A 22,686-nucleotide genomic window follows, 5' to 3' on the forward strand; every position below is an offset into this window, starting at 1 on the left:
CAGCTGCGCTGGTGCAAATGAAGGGTGGCCTCTCTTGTTCTCCTCGCCCTCTTCTTCCATCCTATCTTCCTCTTCTTTTTCTTCGTCTGATGTTCACTCCATGGCTGAATCACAAAGACAGTCGGGTGGATGTCTAGGGGTTCCCACCCTCCTTTCCCCTTTCTATTTTTCTCAAGCAGAAAGACAAATTCATAGCTTCATAAATCCTCCCCTCTCTTTCCCCCGAACTGGAGAAAAGCAGTGGACTTAAAAAATAAAATAAAAATAAAATTCTAATGCAAAGCAATTTCCTTCAGCTTCCAGTCTCCAAACCTGCCTGGAGGAGATGCTTTTAGGATTTCCAGTTCCTTTTGCCCATTTCGTCCGTTTTCAGACAAATCTCGCTGTGAACTGTAAGGTGGAGGATGGGGGGAACTGTCAAAAACAGCTTGCTGCTCAAAACCTCCCTTACCTCTCCCTGGCTCAGCGCCCTGTGCTGGGGAACCGCCCACCAGGCCTAAATCCAGCTTTGACAATGGACTTCAACAGACTATGAAAACAGGACTTGCTAGAGGAGAAACGTTTCTGCCCAGAAAAGTGAAGAAAATCTGCATGCACACAGCTGGTATTTAGATATAACTGTGATGGCTGAGGATCAATAAAATTTGTTGGAATCCTTGGAAGAAGCGGCTTTTTGGGTGCATAGCTTCTGGATAGCTCAGCTGGTTAGAGTTTGGTGCTGTCAGGGATGGTGGGATGAGCCCTCCGCGGGGTGCCTTTTTGTCACCCCCTCAGAAATGGCACCCAGGGCAGCCCGCCCTATTCCTCTGCCACTGCTCTCAGCCTCTCCGGTGGACGATCACAGCATCAGAGAAAGGTAGCACTGATGTCTCTCCCAGGCTTCCTCCCCCTGGGTCTGCTGCTGTCGCCCATGCGCCAAAGCCCAGCCCCAAAGTCCAGCCCGGACGCGGCTTCCCTTGATGGGAACTATAGGTGGGGGCACAAAAATATGTGCCTGGGGCATTGGCCCCAACAGCCCCCCTCCTGTTACGCCATTGTGTCCAGTGTCTGCAAACAGCAGATCATAGACACCAACTCCTAGAGGCCGAGGTATATTTGTCACCCTCCGTATCATATTTGAGGGGGCTGGTGGCTCCCAAAGTTGATGGGCTTAAAAGAGAAGACTTATTTACCACCATAAACAGCACGAGCCAAATGCCCTCTGGATAGAAAATGAGTATGATAACCAACTCTGGAAAGCAGCTTGTCAATATGTTTTAGGTTCTTCTTATTTTCCAGAACTGAGTTCTGCTTTGACTTTGAATAAGTGTCAACTAAGGGATTGGCTCTTCTGGATAGAATGGACCAAGGAAGGTTATTATTATAAGGCAATATCAAATTAGGAAATGCATAAGAAAGAATCAAAACGGAGGATTCTCAGAAAAGCTGAGGGAAATCCCAAAAAAAATGTATCTGTGAAAAATATGTGTTATGTTTTTTAAAAAATAATTTTGTATTGTAAAATTAATAAAAATATTTATAAAAAAACAGAATCCAGAATGGACCTACAACTAATAGGAAACACCCCCCTTGGTATCTGGTCTTGAGAACAGAGCATTTTAGACCAAACTCTCACTAGTTTCCTTAAGAAATGCCTTTATTGAGCTGCATTTCCACAACACAAACAAACAATATTATTATTATTATTATTATTAGAATTTATATACCACCGTAAAGCCGGAGGTCTCAGGGAGTTTCACAGAAAAGATCAACATAAAAACTGCAATATATATAATCAAAATAAAAACAACAACCCAATAACAACCCCTGAACAACAACTGAAAATAAAGTTTATATATAAAAAAGAACACAATGAAAGTGTACACCTGCCTCCCTTGTCCTTTTCTTTCATTTGTGCCACAAGGAGATAAAAGGTTTCTGTTTTCATATCTGAAATAGCCATAGTTCTCTGTAATGTCAATACCCAGGGAACTGTGGTTTGTTCTAATAATCTAGGACAATGTATTCAACCAGTGTGCCCTGGCACCCTGAGGTGCCTTAAATGTTGGTCAGGGATGCCGCGGGCAACACTGGAATATGTCCATCTTTCTTTCCTCCCCTCTCTCCTCTGATGCCCTCTTGCGTCTCTGCCTCCCAAAGGTTTGCACATCTGTTTGTTGCAACAGCTCTCGCTAAAAGCTCCCCCAGTGAATGGCGCCATTGTTGGGCTGGTCAGAGGGTGCTAGTTGCCAGGAGCTGAGGTGGCCTCAGAGTAAGTAAGCAAGCAAGTGGGTGGGGTAGCCCAGCTGGCCAGTCCACCAGCTCTTGCTGTTGGGAATGGACAGACTAGTGGGAGGCCAGACAGCCAGGTGCCCCCCCCCCCAGAAAAGAGCCACATTTAAAAAAGGCATAGGATGTCAATTAGAACAACCAAAGTGGTTAAAAAGGTATGATTTTGCCTGGTGCCTAAGGGTGTATAAGGAAGGCACCAGGGGAGAGCATTCCACAGATGGGGAGCCACTGCAGAGAAGGCCCGTTCTCGTGTTGCCACCCTCTGGACCTCTCGAGGAGCAGACACACGAAGGAGGGCCTCGGAAGATGATCTCAGGATCCCGGTAGGTTCACATGGAAAGAGGCGGTCCTTGAGGTATTGGCACAGGTGTTGCAAGTCACTGAAGCAGCTCCCTCACCCTGCATGTCTCTTGGTCATATGAATACTGTAAGACAGCCCCCCCAGCCCCCCCAACTTCCATGCCAAACACTCTCACAAACACCCTTCTCTTGGTCGTGAACTCCCAGAAGCAGCAATGAGCATGGATCCACAGAAAATAGCAGCTCTAGCTTAGGGTTGCCATATTGAAAAACTGAAATTCCAGACACAAAAACTTTTTCTTTTTTCACCCTTTTTTTGCAAATTCTAAAAATCTAAATTTGATTTTCTGCTATTTTTAATGAAATTCGCCAAAATCTAATGCCATACATCTGGATTTCCCCAGACATTCCAACATTTTCTGCCCAGACACTGTTTATGAGGGCCAAATACCGGCTATGTCCGGGAAATTAGACGAGGGTGTGGCTATGGGGGGGGGGTCCATAGCTGTGTGACTATCACTACTGAGGGATAAAGACAGAGCATTTCTATGCACAGCTGTCCCTATTTAATCATGCTGCAAATAGAGATAATCTGTCACTTTTAGTTTTCTCCGTTCCCCATTTATCTATGGTTATTTTTTTTTAATTTTTAATTTTATTTTAAAATGCTTTATAAATTTTACAAATAAAAAAGACAATCAACAACAGTCCAAAAAAAGTCAGAACAGAGAGAAGAATAAACAAAGAGATTAAAAGGAAAAAGGAAAAACTATTTGCCAGGCGGTGGCAAGAGCCCATGGGGTTCCAGGCACTGACTCAGAGTCTGTGTTTCTTTGGAGAATTGAAACATGGCGGAGACTCGTGGCTTTAATAAATATTCTTAATTCACCTACTTACACCTTAAAACTGCATGGAGGGAGTCCACATCTTACAGAAGAGTCCTTTCAAGAGGAAGTCCAAGGCATCTCTCTTCGCCAGCCTTTAGCCAGCCTGCCCAAGATGGATGCCAGTCCTTCTTCCTTCTTCTTATTCCCAGCAGCATTTGCTCAAAACTCTCTTTTCCTGTCACCTTACACCTGGTTCCCCTGACAACCTTCCAACCCCCCCAGTCTCTATTCACACCTCAGAGCAGGGGGGAAGGATGGTTCTCTTGCGATGACAATGGCCCTCTAGAGACCCCCTTTGTTCCTTAATGGCCCTAGCTTGGCCAGGTCATTTTGCAAAGGCTAGTCCAGAAATTCCTATGCAGCTTCAATTCTCCCTTCATATCCCAAATAATCAACATCCTAGCATTTATTAATTTCTAGGGTTTACGGGTCCCCCAAAATCTATAACAATATTATTATACTGAATATGTAGTTTATGAGTTGTCTCCAATGCCAGTCCTATGGAGAGTAGTCCCATTGAAGTTAATGGGCATGGCTATTAACTTCAGCTATACCAGAAGGGGCGTCTCCACCCCCATCGTTCTGCCCGGACACTGAGGTCCAGTGCCGAGGGCCTTCTGGCGGTTCCCTCACTGCGAGAAGTGAGGTTACAGGGAACCAGGCAGAGGGCATTCTCGGTAGTGGCACCTGCTCTGTGGAACACCCTCCCATCAGATGTCAAGAAAATAAAGATCTATCTGACTTTTAGAAGACATCTGAAGGCAGTTCTGTTTAGGGAAGATTTTAATGTTTAAGTTTTATTCGGTTCTGCTGAAAGCCACCCTTAGTGGCTAGAGAAACCCAGTCAGATGGGCAGGATAGAAATATATTATTATTATTATTATTATTATTATTATTATTATTATTATTATTATTATTAATTTGAGTGGATCTGCTCTGAGTAGAACCTGGTTGGGTATAGCCAGCCGTATTTTGCCATCATAGCCAAAATCTGTGGGGTCGTGGGAAGCAAGCAAATTGCTTGGTTTTGGGAGGGAGAATCAGACCCCAAGGCGGTGGTTATCCAAATAATTTTTTTATTTTATAGATATGAGCCATACATGCTATTAGTTGGGACAGGTCACTGTCTTGGAACCCCAACTCCCCAGCTTCCTTCCTTCCTTCCTTCACCACAACACAGCCCTTCCAAACCCAAGTGCAGGTTCCAGCAATTCAGGTGCTCCCAAAGCCCCTTTCTCAGCCCCGTATCCCGAGGACAGTGGCCCCGAATGCTGCCAGGAGAGGGCGGGCCCTTGGAAACCTGACCAATACTGATCTTAAGACAGGTTTGGTGTGCTCACACCATCATTGGTTGGGTGGATTATCTTGAATGACAAGCCATCATCCTTCCAATTGCATTTGCTGCTGGAGCAGCAAGGCCCTGACTCGCTGGTGATATTTATAGGGCCAAAGGATTGGCTCTTTATAACATCGCAGGCTGAGCGCTGGCAGGTCCTGAGAATCATGGGCACGGAGCTGTATCCTGTTGTGGAAGAGAAGGGGGGACAAGAAAGTCACAACATGTTAGGTATGGGGGAACGTTGGCCCACTTCTCCCAGCATGCACTGAGACACCACAGGGAATCATGAGGAACTTGAAGCCTGAGGGGCAACCCACGCTTAGGGGTTGAAAAGTGGCATGTTTTGCCTTAGAGTGGCGATTTGGAGGTGAAAGGTTTGTGTGCGTAAGTTTATTTAATTATTCAGGGGGGCAAATTCTGACATCGCAGGTGGTTGGACTAGATGATCCATGGTGTCACTTCCAACTCAACAATTTTATTTTCTATGATTCTATAATGTTTGGCTTCAAGAAGTATTTTAATTATTTATTTTAGCTGTGTAATATATTTTATTCTGTTTTTTTATCTGCTTTATGTCTTTTATCTTGTGCAATGGCTTTGGCCATACACATAAATTATATTCATATTGGTACATGTAAAGCAATACACTTGTGTCAAGGGGCCCCAGTCACCTCTGAACCTGGTAAGATGCATTTATTTCATATAGAAACAGCTTGTCACGTCCCATTTTTTAATGTGCCCAAATTCCCAAACAGCTTGCTACTGATATTATTATTATTATTATTATTATTATTATTATTATTATTATTATTAGATGGCATTATTAAGATGTCACATAACCAAAAGGCCCCCTGCAATCAACCAATCACCCTAAAGAGGGAATAAATCAGCAGACAATTGCTAAAATAGGGAGAGAGTCACAGTGAAGCTGTAAAACAGGCTTCACCAACTTGGGCTGTCCATACGTCATGGACTCCAATTCCCATCAGCCCCAGTCAACATCTAGAGGGCACCAGGGCTGGCAAAGGCTGCTGTAAAGAAAGGAATCTTCAAGCAAGACGTGGGCAGCAGGGTTTGAAATTAGCCAGGTGCCAAGCACATTTTGCACCTGCTATCGCCACCTGCGACCAAGTGCCGAGATGACACCTAACATCTCCAACATCTGCAGGTACCTGCCTGGAGATCCCTGGATCTTGACTGTTTTCATGCACTAATACCACATCCTGTAGAATTCTATCTGTTATATTTTGATCTGCACAATCATAATGAATTTCAGGAACCAAGATGCTTTTTCAGTGCAGCCTGAGCAGGAGCAGTGAACAACATTATAGCTAATTGTTGACACTAGTCCCCACTCCACTGCCCTGCTCACAGTTGTGAAGAATATTCTTACATTGTGTATAACATAATATATATGTGGACTTTCCCTGGATCAAGAGACTTTTCTTCCCTGAGAACTTAAAGTTCTTAACCTAGCTCAAGATGGTCATCTGAACTAGCCAGATGTTTAACCAAGAATCAATCACACTCAGTCCATCATTTGGAAAACAAGACTTTAGAGCTGTCTTTAGAGCTGGCATATAGACATTCTGTTTTGGCAACTGTAACCTTGGTTTAAGAAGCCATTTGGCACCTAGATTATACATCTGAGTTTCTAACACTGGGGGGCAGATGAAATCGTTTTGACCTTGTTCCATAGCCAAGTCACTATCTTCACCAACCAACCTTGAATTAAATCACAAACACACCCTTTAAATAATGTATTTAGAAGGGAAGCAGGGCACAATATGGTCAAATTAGAGGAGGTCAGAAGTGGAGCAATTTAAGGCTGTGGAAGAAATTCCCTAGGGCGAACTCACCTCCTCCATCTAGTGCAATAGTAATGTTCATGCTGCCTTGGTAACACCGGTCGTAGTCTTTGCCGCATTCCATTGTCTCCTTGATGTTTCCACTGGCGCCCCAACCAAAGCCTGAGTAGCACTGGTTGGAGCCAGTGCCTGGAGTAAGAAAACAAAATTAAGAGCAAGGGGTCTGTAGTGGGTCTGGATCAAAAAAGGTCACTCCCCTTTGTAGGAGTCTCCCCCTTTTTTCTCTCTCTTAAACAATGATAGGGGTGAATATTTTGATTTACTTTGCATATCAAAGTGAAGCTACTTAAATTGACCTTTTCAAAGCAATGGGTATATTAATCGTACTCAGGGTAAACCCACCAAAATGAATCAGCATGTGTTTATGTGGATGCATTAAGCGAGGTATTACCCTTCAAAATTCTCACTTTCCTGAATTTTGTGAGGCAGTTCTCCAACTTATAGGTGTGTGCGATTTTTGCACATATTAGGAGCTGATGCCCCTGCTTTCTCTACTTGCCAAACCCTCCAGACCCTTTGCCAAACCCCACACCTGAACAAGTCCTTTACCCCCCACTCACCCCTTGCCTATCCCCCCAGCTCACACAACCTCTGCAGTGCACCCCATATTCCCACTCCCCTCACGGCTCCCTCCAAATCTTTCCTCATGCTCTTGCCGCTAAATTACACCCTAAAGCACAGTCTTTTCTCATTTCTTGAGAAGCGGGGTTACCCTTTCTATAGCACGTGAGCCCAAGAGTTGGGGAACAGGGCCGCTTGCCTTAGAAATCTTCAAAACTGAATTCTTCAAGCCTCCCTATTGACAACCACTCACCCAACAAGTGAAACTGAGAGTTCTCACTTTCCTCTCAGGTGGCATTCAACCCCCCCCCCCAAAAAAAATTACCTCCGTCCTCGATAGGTGTGTTGGGAACTTCCCTCGTTTTCGCATTGCAAAGGTCACCAAAACAGTAGCTCTGGTTGAACTGGATGGCAAAGTGTCGGTCACCAGAGCTGATTGGTTTTGTTCCATCCACAAGGTCCTTGCTGGCACAGCCTTTGTGACTCGTTATCAAAACTTCTTTGTCTAAAATGAGGGGGGTGGGAAGAGATGTATATATACAAACAATAGAACGATGCAGTGGCAGGGTGCTTCAAAGACCTTACCTTGACAATTTTTCCTCTGGGGGTCATTTATACACGATTTGGCAGGGTTAGGGCTGCCTTATTTCAAAAACTGAAAACCTGGACAAAAATGGTTTTTGTTTCTTTCTAGGTTTTTGGCCAAAGTTGTTGATGCCTGAACATTTCAGCAATTTTGGCCCAAATACTGTTTCCGATGGCCGAATCCTGGGAATGTCTGGAAAATTCTGGACATATGGCAACTCTTTACAGGGGGAGGGGGCTGCTAAAGCCTCCTGATTCCCCCCCCTCTGGTTCATGTCTACCTTAGTGCCATGGGCGGAGGTGATTTTGTTCATGTGAGTGGCCCTAGAAAGTGCTGACAGTTTTTCCCACTTCCCCCTTCTTCCTGTTTCTTTGGCGCACATTTCCTGGCAGCTGTTTTACTTCAAAAGCCTTATATAGGTGGGTTCCCATAGGATGGTAGCCTGCATTCTAGCCATGCAAAATCCAGAGCTTTTCTACACCCTCATATCTCCAAATCCTCCACTGAGGCAAGTAAGATGCATATTGTATTTTTAGCATGCAGTCCAGCCTGGCAAAAGATCACAAGGAAGGAGCGGAGCCAGAATGGCATTTGCCCAGTCGTGGAAAGAAGATGCTGTACCAACTTAGGAAGAGTGGCTGCAAGTAAGTTCATTAGTAGGTTTAACTTAAATCAGCAGTTAAAAATATTACTAAGATAAATGGAAGAATAACTTTAAAATGAAGTAAAGTGGAACACACAGTGTTAAAGCTAAAGTAGAAAAGGAACCACAAAAGGGGTTGGGGAAAATAATATATGTGTTTGTAAGGTGTGTATTTGTAATCTTGTGAAAACTGAAAATAAAGTTTATATATAAAAAAGAACACAATGAAAGTGTACACCTGCCTCCCTTGTCCTTTTCTTTCATTTGTGCCACAAGGAGATAAAAGGTTTCTGTTTTCATATCTGAAATAGCCATAGTTCTCTGTAATGTCAATACCCAGGGAACTGTGGTTTGTTCTAATAATCTAGGACAATGTATTCAACCAGTGTGCCCTGGCACCCTGAGGTGCCTTAAATGTTGGTCAGGGATGCCGCGGGCAACACTGGAATATGTCCATCTTTCTTTCCTCCCCTCTCTCCTCTGATGCCCTCTTGCGTCTCTGCCTCCCAAAGGTTTGCACATCTGTTTGTTGCAACAGCTCTCGCTAAAAGCTCCCCCAGTGAATGGCGCCATTGTTGGGCTGGTCAGAGGGTGCTAGTTGCCAGGAGCTGAGGTGGCCTCAGAGTAAGTAAGCAAGCAAGTGGGTGGGGTAGCCCAGCTGGCCAGTCCACCAGCTCTTGCTGTTGGGAATGGACAGACTAGTGGGAGGCCAGACAGCCAGGTGCCACACTGGCCTTTCTTGTGTTTGCTGTGTGCAAAGCTTGCCTGGGAGCTGAGTGCCCATTGCTGTCACTGCCACCTCCCAAGGTAAGGTGCTGGCCTATGTTCAACTTTTGCCAGTCTCTGTTGGGCCACTAAGGCTGGGGATATCCCCTTCCCAGGCCCCTGTGGGGCAGTGTGAGGAGGAACCTCTCTTTGGAGCGAGAGGGAGCAACTCAGAGACCAGTGGCTACCAGGAGGACTCCCAAGGAGAGGGGAGAGGGGAGGAGGCTGAGGGAATACTCCACATGGAAGGTGTTCACTAAAAGGGTGAGAAACTGCTACCTCTGCAGACAAAGGATGACATAACTGGCTCCTGAGCCCCACAGTTAATTGGCTCAGCACAGGCAAGTTGCAGAAAAAAATGTACAGTGGTACCTCTAGATACAAACTTAATTCGTTCTGGAGGTCCGTTCTTAACCTGAAACTGTTCTTAACTAAAGGTGTGCTTTTGCTCATGGGGCCTCTTGCAGCTGCTGCGCCGCGGGCACATGATTTCCGTTCTCATCCTGGGGCAAAGTTCTCAAGTCGAGGTAACTCCTCCAGGGTAGTGGAGTTTGTAACCTGAAGCGTTTGTAACCAGAGGCGTTTGTAACTCGAGGTACCACTGTACTTGTTCAACAGGGAGCCATGGACTCAAAAAGGTTTAAAACCTATGAACTAGGATATCAAACTGAAAGAACAAGACAAGATTTATAAAGTGTCAGAAGGTTGCTCTTGTAACACTATACTGGTGGCAGGAATCTATGCCCCTCCAGATTTCATAGAATTGTAGATATGGATGGGACCACAAGTGTCATCTAGTCCAATGCCAGATGTTGGATTCCACTCACATCAGCCCCAGCCAGCATGGCTAATGTTTAGGGGTGGTAGGAGTTGAGATCCAACCAAATCTGGAGGGGCCAGAGGTCCCCTGTCTCTGCACTAACCTCTGGCTTAGTGTTACATCTGAACTGGGTCTGTGTCAACTCTCAGAAACAGCTAGGTATTCTTTTTATTAAAAAATAAAAAAATGGAGGGCAGGGGTTTGGAAAAAAAATCTGCAAATATAAAATAAAATGAATCAAAACATATTTTAAATACCTCAATTCTGAATGCATGCATGCAAAACATCATTTCAGGCCCCAGGTAATCCCACTGGGAATTTTATGGGTTGTAAGCAATTTCATGCTTTTCCTCTCTCAAAAATCTAGCAGCCACACAGGATCCATCTGGCGGAGCAGCACTTACCTATAGAGAATATAAGTTGTGCATCTGTGCAAACGTTCTGAGCACTGGAGCAGTTGGTAATACCGCTTCCTGGGGAGGCATTTGATGTTTTGTTGCCATTGTTTGGAGTCATAAGATGGATGGTGTTGGAGCTATGACACTTCAAGGCAGAAATTCCTGAAAAGAAATGTGGGGAGAAAGGTTAGGAGATCCTGGTGAAATTATTAGCAATGTCTTTCTGCCTTGAAATCACCAGGGACCAAAAATTGGTTTCCCCCTGTCAGGGAACTGACATCAGAGCGAGAGGCGAAGGGGAGGCTCCCAGATTCTGCAGGCGAAGGACCCAGCACCAGGGGGAGAAGCAGCTCAGTAGAGGAGGAAGGAAATCAGCGCAACACCAGGGATAAAGGGGGGCAAATGGGGGAAGCGGAGGGAGAGCTCCGGGATTATTCTCTGGACATCAGTGAGGAGAGCACAGGTCCTCCACTACCCACGCCCTCCCTGCGCAGAAGACTCCCGCGCAGTGAGAGGAGGAGGCGACTGGGAGTCAGACAGCTTCAATGCTGGAAAAGGTTTAAGAAACGCCCACAGACAGATTCTGCTAGCGACTGAGACAGCCACGCGGAGATGGGCTGTGCAGTCAGAACGGTTTAACCAAGGCAATTAAGGCGGCAGTTTACGCACGAGTAACTCATACACATTACACCCCCTTTTGAAGTGAAAACAGAAATTCTTAGGAGGCAGAAATTTGTGTCAAATGTCTGTTCTGAACTGCTGGCTCAAAGGAGGGACCTGAGTGAGTGGTTTGATGCATAGATACCAAAGAAGGATGTCAAAAATGCTATAATGGGCAGCCCTAGGGCTTTATTAAATCATAGAGGTGGATGGCACAACGAGGGGCATCTAGTCCAATGCCAATTGTTGGATTTCAACTCACACCAACACCAGTCAGATGTAAACTTACAAAACAGAACAATGACAACCAAATCATAGTCATTACCCGCCCCCCAGGCAGCCTATTCCTCTTTTAAAGCCATCCAGGTGGGTTGCCATCCCTGTCTCCTGTGGGAGGGAGTTCCATAGTTTAACTTTGCACTGTGTGAAGAAGATATTTCTTTTAGCTGCCCTGAATCTGCCAACTTTCAGTCCACAATATCTATTGCTTTGAGAGGGAGAGAGAAATGTTTCTCTAACCACTTTCTTCAAGCCACGCATAATTATTGAGCATCTATCATGTGAACTCTTTCTCCTATTTTCTCTAAACTAAAACATCCCTAATGCTGCAAACTTTCCTCATAGACAAGTCATTCCTTTCTGAAACATTTCCATTTACCTTGGAATTCCTTCTTGTTTCTCTGTGCAAATCTAGTTGACTCCCACCCAACCACCCAGGTCTGCAACTGGAGGACATCCCAATAGCAACAACTGGTACCTGAAATAAGAAAGGTCATCGCCAGCAGTCCTTGCAGCACAACTGTTGCAGCTCTCCATCTCAACGCGACACCCTCCATGGTCTGAAGCCGAGAGGCCCTCTGAGCCAAAGAACCAGCCTCCTTATGAGTTGTGGAGGAAAAGCAGTCCAAGATCAGAGAGAGTTGGGCTGTTTGGTTATATATATATATCAAGCACAAATGTGCTCAGTAGAGATTGGCTGGAGGGACTTCCTGAAAGACAAGAGCAGTTCTAGTGATGGCAGGATTACGCAAAGAAGAAGGAAGCCTATACAAACAGTAAACAGCAACAGATGTGGATTCTGGCAATAAGGTAAAGGTAAACGGTTAAGTCCAGTGAAAGGTGACTATGGGGTGGGGCACTATTTGAGGTATGGGAGAGAATGAAAGAGAGAATTATAGAAAGAACACCATGGTGGACCTCTGAAAAAGAGGCAACCTCGAAACGTCGCACAGACACCCCGACTCTTACACGGGAAGACACCCGAAGACACCAAAACCTGCATTCCTGTACCCGTGAAAATCTACGAAAGCAAATATATATATATATATATATATATATATATATATATATATATATATATATATATATATATATAAATTGCCTGGCCAATTTATAGAGATTTAGTAGAAGGAATGAATAAAAATATCAGTTTAAAAGAATATGAAGAACTCAAAATATTGGGAATAAATTGGTTAGAATATTTCCAATTTAAGGCTACATATGAGAAAGATATAAAAACTAGGGGATTTGGGAATAAAATATCAACATTAGAAAGAGGTTTTACAAAATAATCAAAAAACACTCTAAAATGTCTAGATTATTAGATAAAGTCTTCTCAGATCAAGAAGTCAAAGGAGAGAATATGCTAAAGTGGGAAGAGGATTTAGGATATACAATTGATTCTGAAGATTGGAAAAAGTTTTTTTGGGGGAAATATAAATTTCATGGCCTGCTATTCATTAAGAGAGAATGAAGATGCACCACAGATGGTATATGGCACCAGACAGACTGGCAAATATGAATAGATCGAATAGTAATAAATGCTGGAGATGTAATAGAATGAAAGGCACTCTATACCATATGTGGTGGACATGTCCAGAGATCAAATTTTTTTGGGAGATGATCCATGAAGAGATTAAAAAATTGATAAAAGTATCATATATCAAAAGGGCAGAAGCATATTTACTTGGAATCTTGAGTAAGGATATCCCCAAAGACAAAATTAACATCTCTCTGTGTGCAACAACAGCAGCGAGAACGTTGGTAGCCAGCCATTGGAAAGGAAATTATATCCCAACAAAAGGGGAATGGTTGAGTAAACTATGTGAGTACCTGGAGTTAGGCAAAATTGAAGGATTTAATAAGGTATAAATCCAAAAATTTAATTCAGAAACAATGGGAATGCTTAAATGAATATTTATATACGCAGGGCTCAAATATGAAAGTTTGGTTGTGCTTAGACTAACCTTGTGAAGAATATAGAGAACATAAAGATTTGACCGATTATGAAAGAACCTAAGGAAGGGAAATGATTGAAGAACAGTTGTAAAAGTGAGCTAGATAACTAAGAGACGTGAGGTGAATGTGGTGGAAATCTTTTATAATATTTGAAATAGGATTTATATATTGTAATGTTTGAAGCATGAATTTGTTAATATTATTGGTTGTGAAAAGTATTTTTTTCCTTTTCTTTTCTCTTTTGTCTTTTTTTTTTAGTTTGCATTTTGGAAAACATGTATATAAATGTGTTTACAGTGTTATGTATTGTTCTTTTTTTCTCTTTCTCTTTCCTTTTCTTTTCTTGTAAGATTCAATAAAAATAAATAAATAAATAAAGGTAAATGACCCCTGGACGGTTAAGTCCAGTCGAAGGTGACTATGGGGTGCAGCGCTCATCTCACTTTCAGGCTGAGGGAGTTTGTCCACAGACAGCTTTCCGGGTCATGTGGCCAAGATGACTCAACCACTTCGGGCACAACAGGACATTGTGACGGAAGCCTGAGCGCATGCAAATGGTGTCTACCTCCCCAACCCAACAGTGCCTATCTATCTACTTAAACTGACATGCTTTCAAACTGCTAGGTTCAATATTGCAGATTCTGGCAACATGGAGCCCCAAGCTAGTACAAAATTTGGCACCTCCTAGCAATGGCAAACCAGCTGTTTTGGTACAAAGCGAGACAGGCCCTTTCTTGCTTTCCCCACCCTCTTTCCCCACCCTATCTTCCTCTCCTCTTTCCCAGCCTGACGTTCCCTCCCTGGCAAAAAGAAATTAAAAATCACCAAAACAGTTATATCCCTTAAGATATTTGAAGATGGCTCCTCTCAATATATATATATATAAAATAAACAAATTGTCCAGTAGCACCTTAGAGACCAACTAAGTTTGTTCTTGGTTCTTGGCATGCACACAAAAGCTTATGCCAAGAACAAACTTAGTTGGTCTCTAAGGTGCTACTGGACAATTTATTATTATTTTTTAAATATATTTTGACTTTGTCTCCTTTTTTCCAGGCTAAACATACGCAGCTCCTTCAACTATTCCTCATAAGGCTGGTTTTCTAGAACCTCCTGGTCCCTCCCAACTTTATGATTCTGTATATTATTTATTTATTGCATATTATTTATTTGTTGCATTTATTTACTGCTTTTTTTCTCCAAGGAGCAGAAGGTGGCATACAGGGTTCCCCCTCGCCCATTTAATCCACACAACAGCCCTGGGAGATAGGTTGGACTGAGAGGCAGGGACAAGGCCACCCAGTGAGTTTCATGGCTGAGTTGGGGGTTTGAACCCCAGTCTCTCCTCTCTAACCACTACACCACACTGCTTCTACTCGAAGCCATTGGAAGTGGGGTTGGGAGCATCAATAATGTCAGCTACATTAGAAAAGGCTGCACAGACTGTAGACCGGCAGATACAGTGGTGGTCTGGATGAGTGCCGATAAATTGAGACTGTCAAGACAGAGGCCCTATGGGTAGGTGGTTCTAAAATTTGAGAATATAGGAGAATATAGGTTGCCCTCCCCATGATGAAACAGGTGTGCAGTCTGGCAATGTTCCTGGAACCAAAGGCAAATGGAAAATTTCCAAGAAATCTTTAAAAGTTTCCTGTTTCTCTGGTGTTCCCTTAAGGCATGGCACCGTTCATACAACTCTCAGATGTGAGCAAAGTTTGATTGGGTTTCCGAACCCAGCTTGCTTCACTTCATTTCTTCAAAACAATCAGCCCAGGAACTTGCCCAACAGCCTGATGTTTCAAAAGCAAGACTGCAGCCCCCAAGGCATATTTCAACACCCCCTTCCCATCTTACATGGTGTCAAATTTCTGTGCATTGATCGGGGAATGTAAATCCTTCTTCTTATTCCCAGCAGCATTTGCTCAAAACTGTCTTTTCCTGTCACCTCACACCCGGTTCCCCTGGCAACCTTCCAAACCCCCAGTCTCTGTTCACACCTCAGGGCAGGGGGGAAGGATGGTTCTCTTGCACTGCCAATGGCCCTCTAGAGCCCCCTATTGTTCCTTAATGGGAACAGGTCATTTTGCATAGGCTTGGCCAGGTCATTTTGCATAGGCTAGTCCTGGAATTCCTCTACAGCTTCTATTCTTCCTTCATATCCCAAATAATCAACATCCAAACAGTTATTAATTTCTAGGGTTTAGGGGTCCCCCAAAATCTATAACAATATTATTATATTGAATATGTAGTTTCTGGGTTGTCTCCAATGCCATTCCTATATAGAGAGTATTCCCATTGAAGTTAATGGGCATGGCTAACTTGGGTGCATTGATTTCAGTGGGTCTGTTCTGAGTAGCACTTAGTTGAGTATAGCTAGGGTTGTCATACGTCCGTCAGCAGTTGGCAGCCATGTCCTGGCAGAAATCGGAAACAAGTTTGGGAAAATCCGCATATATGGCAGCCCATGTCGGCAGTGCTGTTTTTGCCAATCATCCATAAGAATACCTCAACAAGTTTAACAACTTTGGCCAAAATCAAAGCACAACAACTTTTCTCTCTGGATTTTCACTGTTTCAAATATGGCAACCCTAGCTATAGCCATTAATATTTTGCCATCGCAGTTGAAATCTGTAGGGTCCTGGGAATCAAAGAAATTGCTTGGTTTTGCAAGGGAGAATCAGACCCCAAGGCGGTGGTTATCCAAAATAAAATTTTATTTTATAGATGTGAGCCATACATCCAATAGGTTGGGACAGGTCACTGCCTTGGAGCCCTAACTCCCTTCCTCCCTCCCTTCCTCCCTCCCTCCCTTCTTCACAACACAGCCCTTCCAAACCCAAATTCAGGTTCCAGCAGTTTAGGCGCTCCCAAACCCCCTTCCTCACCCCCATATGCCAAGCATGGTGGTTCCCAGGACTGCCAGGAAAGGGCAAAGTTGAAGGCTGAGCCCTTGGAAACCTGACCCATAATGATCATAAGACAGGTATGGGTTGGTCATGCTCCTCACACCATGATTGACTATCTTGAATGCAAAGTCACTCTTCTCCCAATTGCAATTGCTGCTGGAGCAGCAAGGCCCTGACTCGCTGGTGATGTTTATAGGGCCAAAGGATTGGCTCTTTATAACATCGCAGGATGAGCGCTGGCAGGTCCTGATGGTCATGGGAAAAGTGCTGGATCCTGTTGTGGGAAGGGAAGGAAGGACAAGAAAGACACAAAATGTTAGGTATGAGAGGCATTGCCCCTCTTCTCTCAGCATGCATTGAGATGCCACGGGGAATCATGAAGAACATGGAGCCTGAGGGGTAACCCACACCCATGTGTTCTTAGGGGGCAGGGCCCCCTACACTTCTGAAAAAGCAGCCCATTTTGCCTGAGAGCGCAATTTTGAGGTGAAAGGTTTGTGGGTGTAAGTTAAAGGGGGACAAATTCTGACATCGCAGGTGATTGGACTAGATGATCCTTGGATTCCCTTCCAACTCAACAATTCTATGTTCTATGATTCTACAATGTTTGGCTTTAAGAAGTATTTAAATTATTTATTTTAACTTTGTAAGATATTTTATTCTGTTTCTATTCTGCTATGCCGTTTACCTTTTGTAATGGCTTTGGCCATACACATGAATAATATTCATATTGGTACATGTAAAGGAATCTCCATCAAGGGGGCCCAGTCACATCTGAACCTAGTAAGATGCATTTATTTCACTTAGAAACAGCTTGTCACATCCTATTTTTCAGTGTTCCCAAATTCTCAGAGCTGCTTGCTGCTGATTTATGATCATTATTATAATAATAAAAAGATGGTATTATTAAGACGCCACATCACCAAAAGGCTCCCTGCAATCAACAGATCACCCTAAAGAGGGAATAAATCTGCAGAGAATTGCTAAATCAGCTTCACCAACTTCATGGACTCAAATTCCCATCAGTGACTGCCAAGTTCTAGAGGGCACCAGGGCTGGCAAAGAAAGGGGTTTTCAAGTAAGAATAGGCAGCAGTGTTTGAATTTAGCCAGGTGCCAAGTTCTGATACTGGAAGTGAGCTCAGCTTGAGGGGAGGGGGTGTTTTTTGGGGGGCAGGAGCTGTGGAAGAAATTTCCTAGGCAAACTCACCTCCTCTATCTGAAATAGTAATGTTCATGCTGCCTTCGTAACACCGGTCGTAGTCTTTGCCACATTTCGTAGTCTCCTGCATGAATCTAGCGGAGCTCCAACCAAAGCCTGTGTAACACTGGTTGGACCCAGTTACTGGAGTAAGAAATCAAAATGAAGAGCATGAGGTTGGGGGGGGGGAGCTGGATTGAAAAAGGTCACTCCCTTTTGTAGGAGTCTCCCCCTTTCCCTGTCTCTTAAATAATGATAGGGGGAGAATATTTTGGTTTGCTTTGCATATCAAAGTGAGCCTACTTAATTTGCCCTCTTCAAGGGATTGGTTATCTTAATCATACTCAGAGTAAACCCACCAAAATGAATTGGTATGTGTTTAGGTGGATGCGTAAAGCGAGGAGTTATACTTCAAAATCTGAATTTTCCAAGGCAATTTTCCAACTTAAAAATGGGTGCGAATCTTTGCACATATTGGGGGTTGTTGCCCTTGCTTTCTCCACTTGCCAAACCAGCCACACCCTTTGCCAAACCCCACACCTGAGCACGTCCCCTCCCTTTACCCCTCACTCACCCCTCCCCTACAGTGCACCTCATGTTTCCACTCCCCCCCACAGCTCCCTCCAAACCTTTCTCTGTGCTCTCGCTGCTAAATTACACCCTAAATTACACCCTAAAGCACACCATCTTGTACATTTCTTGAGAAGTGGGGTTACCTTTTCTTTGGCAAGTGAGCCCAAGAGTTGGGGAACAGGGCTGCTTGCCTTAGAAAGCTCCAAAATTGAATTTTTCAAGCCTTCCTATTGACAACCACCTGCCCAACAAGTGAAACTGTGAGATCACACTTTCTTCTCAGGTGACCCTTAAAAATAAATAAAAAATACCTTTGTCCTTAATAGGGGTCTTGGGAACTTCTCTCATTTTCGCATTGCAAAGGTCACCAAAACAGTAGCTCTGGTCAAATTGGATGGCAAAGTGACGGTCACCAGAGGTGACTGATTTTGTTCCATCCACAAGGTCCTTGCTGGCGCAGCCTTTGTAGCTCATTATCAAAACATCTTTCTCTAAAACGGCGGGGGGGGGGGGAGAGATGTATAAATACAAGCAATAGATTGATGCTGTGGCAGGTTGTTCCAAAAACCTTATCTTGGCAATTATTGCTCTGGGGGTGACTTATACATGCTTTGGCGGGGTTATTGTCATTGTTTAGTTGTTTAGTCATGTATTTCAAAATCTGAAAGTCCAGACACAAAAGATTTTTGTTTGTTTCTTTGTTTGTTTTTGCCAAAGTTTTACCCAAAGTTGTTGATGCCCAGACATTTCAGTGATTTCTGTTTCCGATGGCTGAATTCCAGGAATGTCTGAAAAATTTTGGATATATGGGCAACTCTATACAGTGTGGGGTGGCTGCCAAAGCCCCCTGGCCTTTTTCCCCCTCTGGTTTTTCCCCCTCTGGTTCATGTCTAACTTGGTGCCGTGGGTGGGTGGGTTTTTGTTCATGTGAGTGGCCCCAGAAAGTACAGAGAGTTCTTCCCACTTCCCACTTCTTCCTGTTTCCTTGTGACACACTTCCTGGCAGCTGTTTTACTTCAAAAGCTAGGTTGGAAACCAGCCCAAGTCTGTGGCCAAGCATCTGTGGGCCACCTGCCTGTGACAGAAGAGGCGGAAGGAATCCCGGATGGAGCAGTGGGTGTGGCTCTTGCCCTAGGACGCAGCCTGCATTCTAGCCATGCAAACTCCAGAGCTTTTCCACACCCTCCCATCTCCAAATCATCCACTGAGGCAAGTAAGATGCAGATCGTATTTCAAGCATGCAGTCCAGAATATCTGAAAGGTTCTGGCATGCAAATAGTTGAAACTACAGTATTTCAACATTAGTTGAAACCTTTCAACATTAGTTGAAACCTTTGAACTAGGATATCAAAAAGAAATAACAAGCCAAGATTTATAAACCTGCAGAAGGTTGCTCTTGTGGCACTACATTGGTGGCAGGAATCTATACCCCTCCAGATTTCATAGAATTGTAGATATGGATGGGACCACATGTGTCATCTAGTCCAATGCCAGATGTTGGATTCCACTCACATCAGCCCCAGCCAGCATGGCTAATGGACAGTAGGAGTTGAGATCCAACAGACTTTGGAGGGGCCAGAGGTCCCCTGTCTCTGCACTAACCTATGTCTTAGTCTTACATCTGAACTGGGTCTGTGTCAACTCTCAGAAACAGCTAGGGATGCTTTTTATTAAAAAAAGAGAAAGAAATGGAGGCCAGGGGCTTGTACAAAGATCTGCAAATATAAAATAAAATGAATCAAAACATATTTTAAATACTTCAATTCTGAATGCATGCAAAGTATCATTTCAGGCCCCAGGTAATCCCGCTGGGAAATTTAGGGGTTGTAAGTAATTTCATGCTTTTCCTCTCTCAAAAATCTAGCAGCCACACAGGATCCATCTGACAGAGCAGCACTTACCTATAGTTAATATAAGTTGTGCATCTGTGCAAACGTTCTCAGCACTGGAGCAGTTGATAATACCGCTTTCTGGGGAGCTATGAGATGAGGAGTTGCCCTTGTGTGGAGTGGTAAGATTGACGGTGTTGGAACTATGACACTTCAAGGCAGAAATTCCTGAAAGGAAGTGTGGGAAGAAAGGGCATGAGATCCTGGAGAAGCTATTAGCAATGTCTTTCTGCCTTGAAATCATCAGGGACTAGAAATTGCTCCGCCCCCCTTTTAACATGAAAGCAGAAGTTGTTTGGAGGCAGAAATTTGCACCAAGTGCCTGTTCTGAACCGCAGGCCCAAAGGAGGGGCCTGAGTGAGTGCTTTGATGAGTGGATACCACAGAAGGATTCAAAAATGTCAGAATGGCCAGTCCTAGAGATTTATTAAATCACAGGGTTGGATGAGACCAGTAGGGGCATCTAATCCAATGGCAGTTATTGGATTTCAACTCACACCAACACCAGTCAGATTTAACTTTCAAAACAGAACAATGACAACCAAATTATAGGCATTACACACACCCCAAAAGGCATTGTAGTTAACCTGAACTTATCCTAATACGGTATTTTTAAAAATGAAGAAGAATTTTTTAAAAACCAACAGCACAATTCAGATTTGAAAGCAAAGTATGAACCTAAAAAAGAAAGAAAGAAAAACAGGTGGAGGCAGGCAGTTCCATGGGAAAGTACTTCACAGTTCTTCGTCCCAATTATTTCTCCCTGGGTAAGTTTTCCCACAATTTTGAAAACACGACATTAGGCTGCTTAGCCATTGCCTCTCTACTGAGTTCCAGCATATGGCAAGTCAAACCACATTCACTTTCTGGGAAAGCTTCTGGGTGACATAACTCTACCTTCTCCTTCCCTGACACAGCTCAAACCTTCTCCTTCTTGCAGATGGGGCTAAACTCACCTCAAAGACACACTCCTCTCTGTTGAATGGTTTCTTTAAATGTAAAGGTTCATCATTGTTCCACTCCATGTGTATGTCTTTAAGGGGCCGGAGCAAGGGCCAGAGCAAGATAATGAGACCCAGCTTTACAGCTGTGAAACATAGCAGGTGCTGCTGAGTTGTATTTGATTAAGGCGTGTCAGCATCTGGGTAGAGTATATAAGGAGCAGCACCTAGCTCTCCCATTACCCTGGGGGATGGGTTGGTGGTTGGGTCTGGTTTGTTGATGTATTTAGTGTAAATGGAGTTTTTGTTTTTCTTATTAAAACCTCCTTTAAGTACTTTTTGAGTCCTTTCTTTTTAATGCATGATCTCCCCAGCAAGCTCTCTGCAGCGTTACCACACTGCAAAAAGCCAACATCTTTGGTTATGGGCCCAGCTGCTGAGTGGATGACTGCATATTTTTGGACTCTGAGAAAGGTTTGAAAACTCCTTCTCCTGTTAGCGTAGTTTTTGTGGGTCTGGAAGATATCCAGAATGGTTGACCGGGTTCCTGAAGCTGAGAAGGCTCTGGTCTTCCCACAGCTAACAGATGAGAACTATAGTTTATGGTCTTTTCGGGTGGAGGCGCTTTTGACCTCTAGAGAAGTATGGACCTATGTAACTGATGACCCTCCTGACCCTGTAACTAATGCTTGGTCGAAAGGAGATGCAAAAGCCAGGGCGATAATTAATTTGGCAGTCAGCGACCAGCAAGTAGTCTATATAAGAAATAAGAAAACTGCCAAAGAAATGTGGGACAGTCTTGCAGCAGTGCATGTTAGAAAAGAGTCAGCGTCTGCATTGACGTTTTTCAAGCAGTTGTACCAGACGAAGTTGCAGCCTGGTGGTGATTTGGCAGCACACTTGAGACGTCTGGAGGCAATACGCGGCGAATTAATTCGAAGGGACATGGAGGTACCTGATATTCAGTATGTTTTTATTATCCTTTGTTCCCTTAATGAGGACTTTGATGGTATAGCTAGCCAGATATCTGCCGTTCCGCCAGCACAATTAACTGTGGAAGGGGTAACGGCAAGATTAATGGGCGAGTTGGATAGAAGGGAGGCTTGTGCCATAAGCACTCCTGTTTCCAGAAAGAATGAGGAACGCCATATGCCAACCTGTGGTGATACAACTGCATTTAAAGCTGCAAAGCGTTGTTGGTTCTGCAATAAGCAAGGACATTTTGCAAGGGACTGCAGATCCAAAGGAAAGCAAAGTACTCCCAAGTCTGTTTCTGTTCATCAGTCACGGTCGTCAGCCCAGCAGCCAACATCGTATAGTAAAGACAGAAACGAGCCGCGAGCTTTTCACGCTCGGACTAAAGATCGTAAAAGAATTAAAGATGCCAAGTGGAAGTCTTTTGTTATCGACTCAGGAGCATCGCAGCACGTTTGCAATGATCGAAGCTTGTTTATTTCTTTCGAAGAGGAAATTGGTAATGTACATTTAGCCAATTCACAAGTCCTGCAGTCGCTTGGCAGGGGTACTGTTAAACTTGACTCTTTAAACATTACAATAGCGAACTGCATTTACTGCCCGTCAATGGACAATTTATTATCAGTAAGGTGCTTTGCTCGTCAAGGCATAACTGTGCGTTTCTTAAAGTCAATGTGTGAGTTTTTTGAGGGGAACAAACGTCTATTGTATGCCCGGGAATCTGATGGTTTATATAGACTGTATTTTCGCACCTACTCCCAATCGCCTATAAACTGCACAGTAGCACAGTCAAGCCTGGGGTTGAGGAATGTAAGACCACATTCTGGGTGTGTCCACATGGCGCACAGAATTCTGGGACACCTGAA

General features: G+C 43.9%; 1 protein-coding gene and 1 long non-coding RNA gene across 3 annotated transcripts in view; one reads left to right on the forward strand and one right to left on the reverse strand.

The window, feature by feature from the left end:
- LOC309537985 (uncharacterized protein) overlaps nucleotides 1-22,686 on the reverse strand; it is a 38,918-nt gene that overhangs the window by 11,124 nt on the left and 5,108 nt on the right. For both annotated transcript variants that reach the window (XM_082233158.1, XM_082233157.1), the window contains exons 2-8: nucleotides 19,917-20,072; nucleotides 18,327-18,506; nucleotides 17,452-17,586; nucleotides 10,445-10,600; nucleotides 7,552-7,731; nucleotides 6,657-6,794; nucleotides 4,635-4,980 (exon numbers count right to left, since the gene is read on the reverse strand). In XM_082233158.1, the coding sequence (XP_082089284.1) occupies nucleotides 4,775-4,980; nucleotides 6,657-6,794; nucleotides 7,552-7,731; nucleotides 10,445-10,600; nucleotides 17,452-17,586; nucleotides 18,327-18,506; nucleotides 19,917-20,072 (1,151 nt within the window). In that variant the 3' untranslated portion in view covers nucleotides 4,635-4,774. The remainder of the gene's footprint in view (nucleotides 1-4,634; nucleotides 4,981-6,656; nucleotides 6,795-7,551; nucleotides 7,732-10,444; nucleotides 10,601-17,451; nucleotides 17,587-18,326; nucleotides 18,507-19,916; nucleotides 20,073-22,686) is intronic.
- Nucleotides 8,354-11,971, forward strand: LOC309537992. The gene is made up of 2 exons (XR_014222081.1): nucleotides 8,354-8,456; nucleotides 11,793-11,971. It is a non-coding gene; the product is annotated as an uncharacterized lncRNA (long non-coding RNA).

The sequence above is a fragment of the Podarcis vaucheri genome (assembly GCF_965113315.1).
Source record: "Podarcis vaucheri genome assembly, chromosome: 7".
In the NCBI taxonomy this organism is placed as follows: domain Eukaryota; kingdom Metazoa; phylum Chordata; class Lepidosauria; order Squamata; family Lacertidae; genus Podarcis; species Podarcis vaucheri.